Source organism: Salpingoeca rosetta, assembly GCF_000188695.1.
Source record: "Salpingoeca rosetta unplaced genomic scaffold supercont1.33, whole genome shotgun sequence".
Lineage (NCBI taxonomy): Eukaryota > Choanoflagellata > Craspedida > Salpingoecidae > Salpingoeca > Salpingoeca rosetta.
Genome location: NW_004754901.1, coordinates 336,097 through 337,750, shown reverse-complemented (window position 1 = coordinate 337,750; position 1,654 = coordinate 336,097). Strand labels below are relative to the sequence as shown.

The 1,654-nt window shown below is 51.9% G+C and overlaps 1 protein-coding gene across 1 annotated transcript in view; it reads left to right on the top strand.

Moving 5' to 3' along the window:
- The window catches only part of PTSG_10460 (uncharacterized protein), a gene marked incomplete at its 5' end in the record, with an annotated part of 7,465 nt that overhangs the window by 2,230 nt on the left and 3,581 nt on the right, over window positions 1-1,654 (top strand). Inside the window, 4 exons of the mRNA XM_004988784.1 lie at window positions 82-233; window positions 514-615; window positions 798-933; window positions 1,222-1,284. Of these exons, the coding sequence (XP_004988841.1) occupies window positions 82-233; window positions 514-615; window positions 798-933; window positions 1,222-1,284 (453 nt within the window). The remainder of the gene's footprint in view (window positions 1-81; window positions 234-513; window positions 616-797; window positions 934-1,221; window positions 1,285-1,654) is intronic.

The window sequence follows — 1,654 nt, the reverse complement described above, 5'->3', positions numbered from 1 at the left end:
TCTCACACGGCCCACTTGATACACCCCTGCACTCCACTGCCACCAATGCAAACCCACCTCTTCCTCCTCCACCGTTGTCAGTTTGGGTACATGCTGCTGATTGCATACGCCTCGTTTGTGCTGTGGCGACGGCATCCCGTGTACAGCTACGCCAGTATGGCCATGGTGTCTCTCGCCTCCATTGGCCTGTCCATCGTCGGCATGTGGGGGTTTGGGCTCCTCATTGGACTCAAGTACTCCCTCGTTGTGCAGGGCAGCTTCTTTCTCCTCGTACGTTGATGCACTTCTCTGTGCGCACGTGTGCATGTGTGGATGTGTCTGTCTGTGTTGTGTCTGTGTGTCTCTCTGTGTCGTGTCTGTGTCTCTCTCTGTGTCGTGTCTGTGTCTCTCTCTGTGTCGTGTCTGTGTGTCTGTCCATCTGCCTGCGTGCGTGTGTATTCAACGAAATTCACCCCAATCACTGCTACCACCACCGCCGTGTTCGCGTCTTGCTGCTGCACCCGTGGACTACAGCTTGGCCTCGGTGTGGGACGACACGTTTGTGATCATGGGTGCACATCGCGATGTCAAGCGCTCGCTCTCCGCCAAGGAACGCGTCGCTCGCGCACTTGCAAGGTGTGTGTGTGTGTGTGTGTGTGTGTGTGTGTGTGTGTCTGTGAGTGTCAGTCTGTGTATGTCTGTTTCTGTGTCTGTGTCTGTACGCCAATTAGGATTTGTGTGTACGAGCACTTGCTTGCAGCTCTCAACCACTCAATACCCCTGTATTGTGTGGCATCGCTTGGCGTGCTGCGTTGTAGGGGCGGTGTGAGCATCACCATCACCAGCATCACAGACATTGTCGCGTTTGGCGCCGGCAACTTGACCCGCCTCCCATCCATCTCCCTCTTTTGCACATACACACTCCTCGGTATCCTCTTCGACTTTCTTCTCCAGGTGTGTGGGCATGCGCGTGTGCATGTCTGTGGGTGTGCGGTTTTGTACACATGCTCGTGCCTGTGCGAATGTGAACGTGAACGCGTCTGCAGGGGTGCACGTGTACGTGTGTGCACGTGTGTGCACGTGTGTGCACGTGTGTGCACGTGTGTGCACGTGTGTGCGTGCAATATTGCTTGGTGCTCGCCCTCATTCCAACGGTGCACACCAACGCTTTTTTTTTTTTTTTTTGCTTTTTTGGTTTCACTCACTCCCAACTCAATGCCGTCAACATATGCGGCTGCTCAGGTCACGTTCGTGGTTGCGTTCCTCTACTGGAACACCATCCGCGAAGGCCAAGGACGTGCAGGTGTGTGTCTGTGTGCGTGTGTGTGTGTGTGTGTGTCGGCATGTGTCTGTGTGTGCGTGCGCATATGTGTGGAAGTGTATTCGTGTGCATGTGACTGTGTGTAATAGTGTCTCCTTTGTGTCTGAATGCCTTGTTTACGCTTTCACTTGGAAAATCTAACTGGCAAAACTGTGTCTCTCTCCTAAATGGACTATTCGCATCTGGGGACCCAGACATCAGGTAGGTGCGATCATAAACTCATACAGTAGTAGGACTGCACCGTTCCATCCACTGAACGAAGTGAAGGCGAACTAGCTGTTATCTCTTGTACAGATCTCCATAATATGCACATATTTTTTTTTTTTTTTTTTAATTTTTTTTTTTTTTTATTTG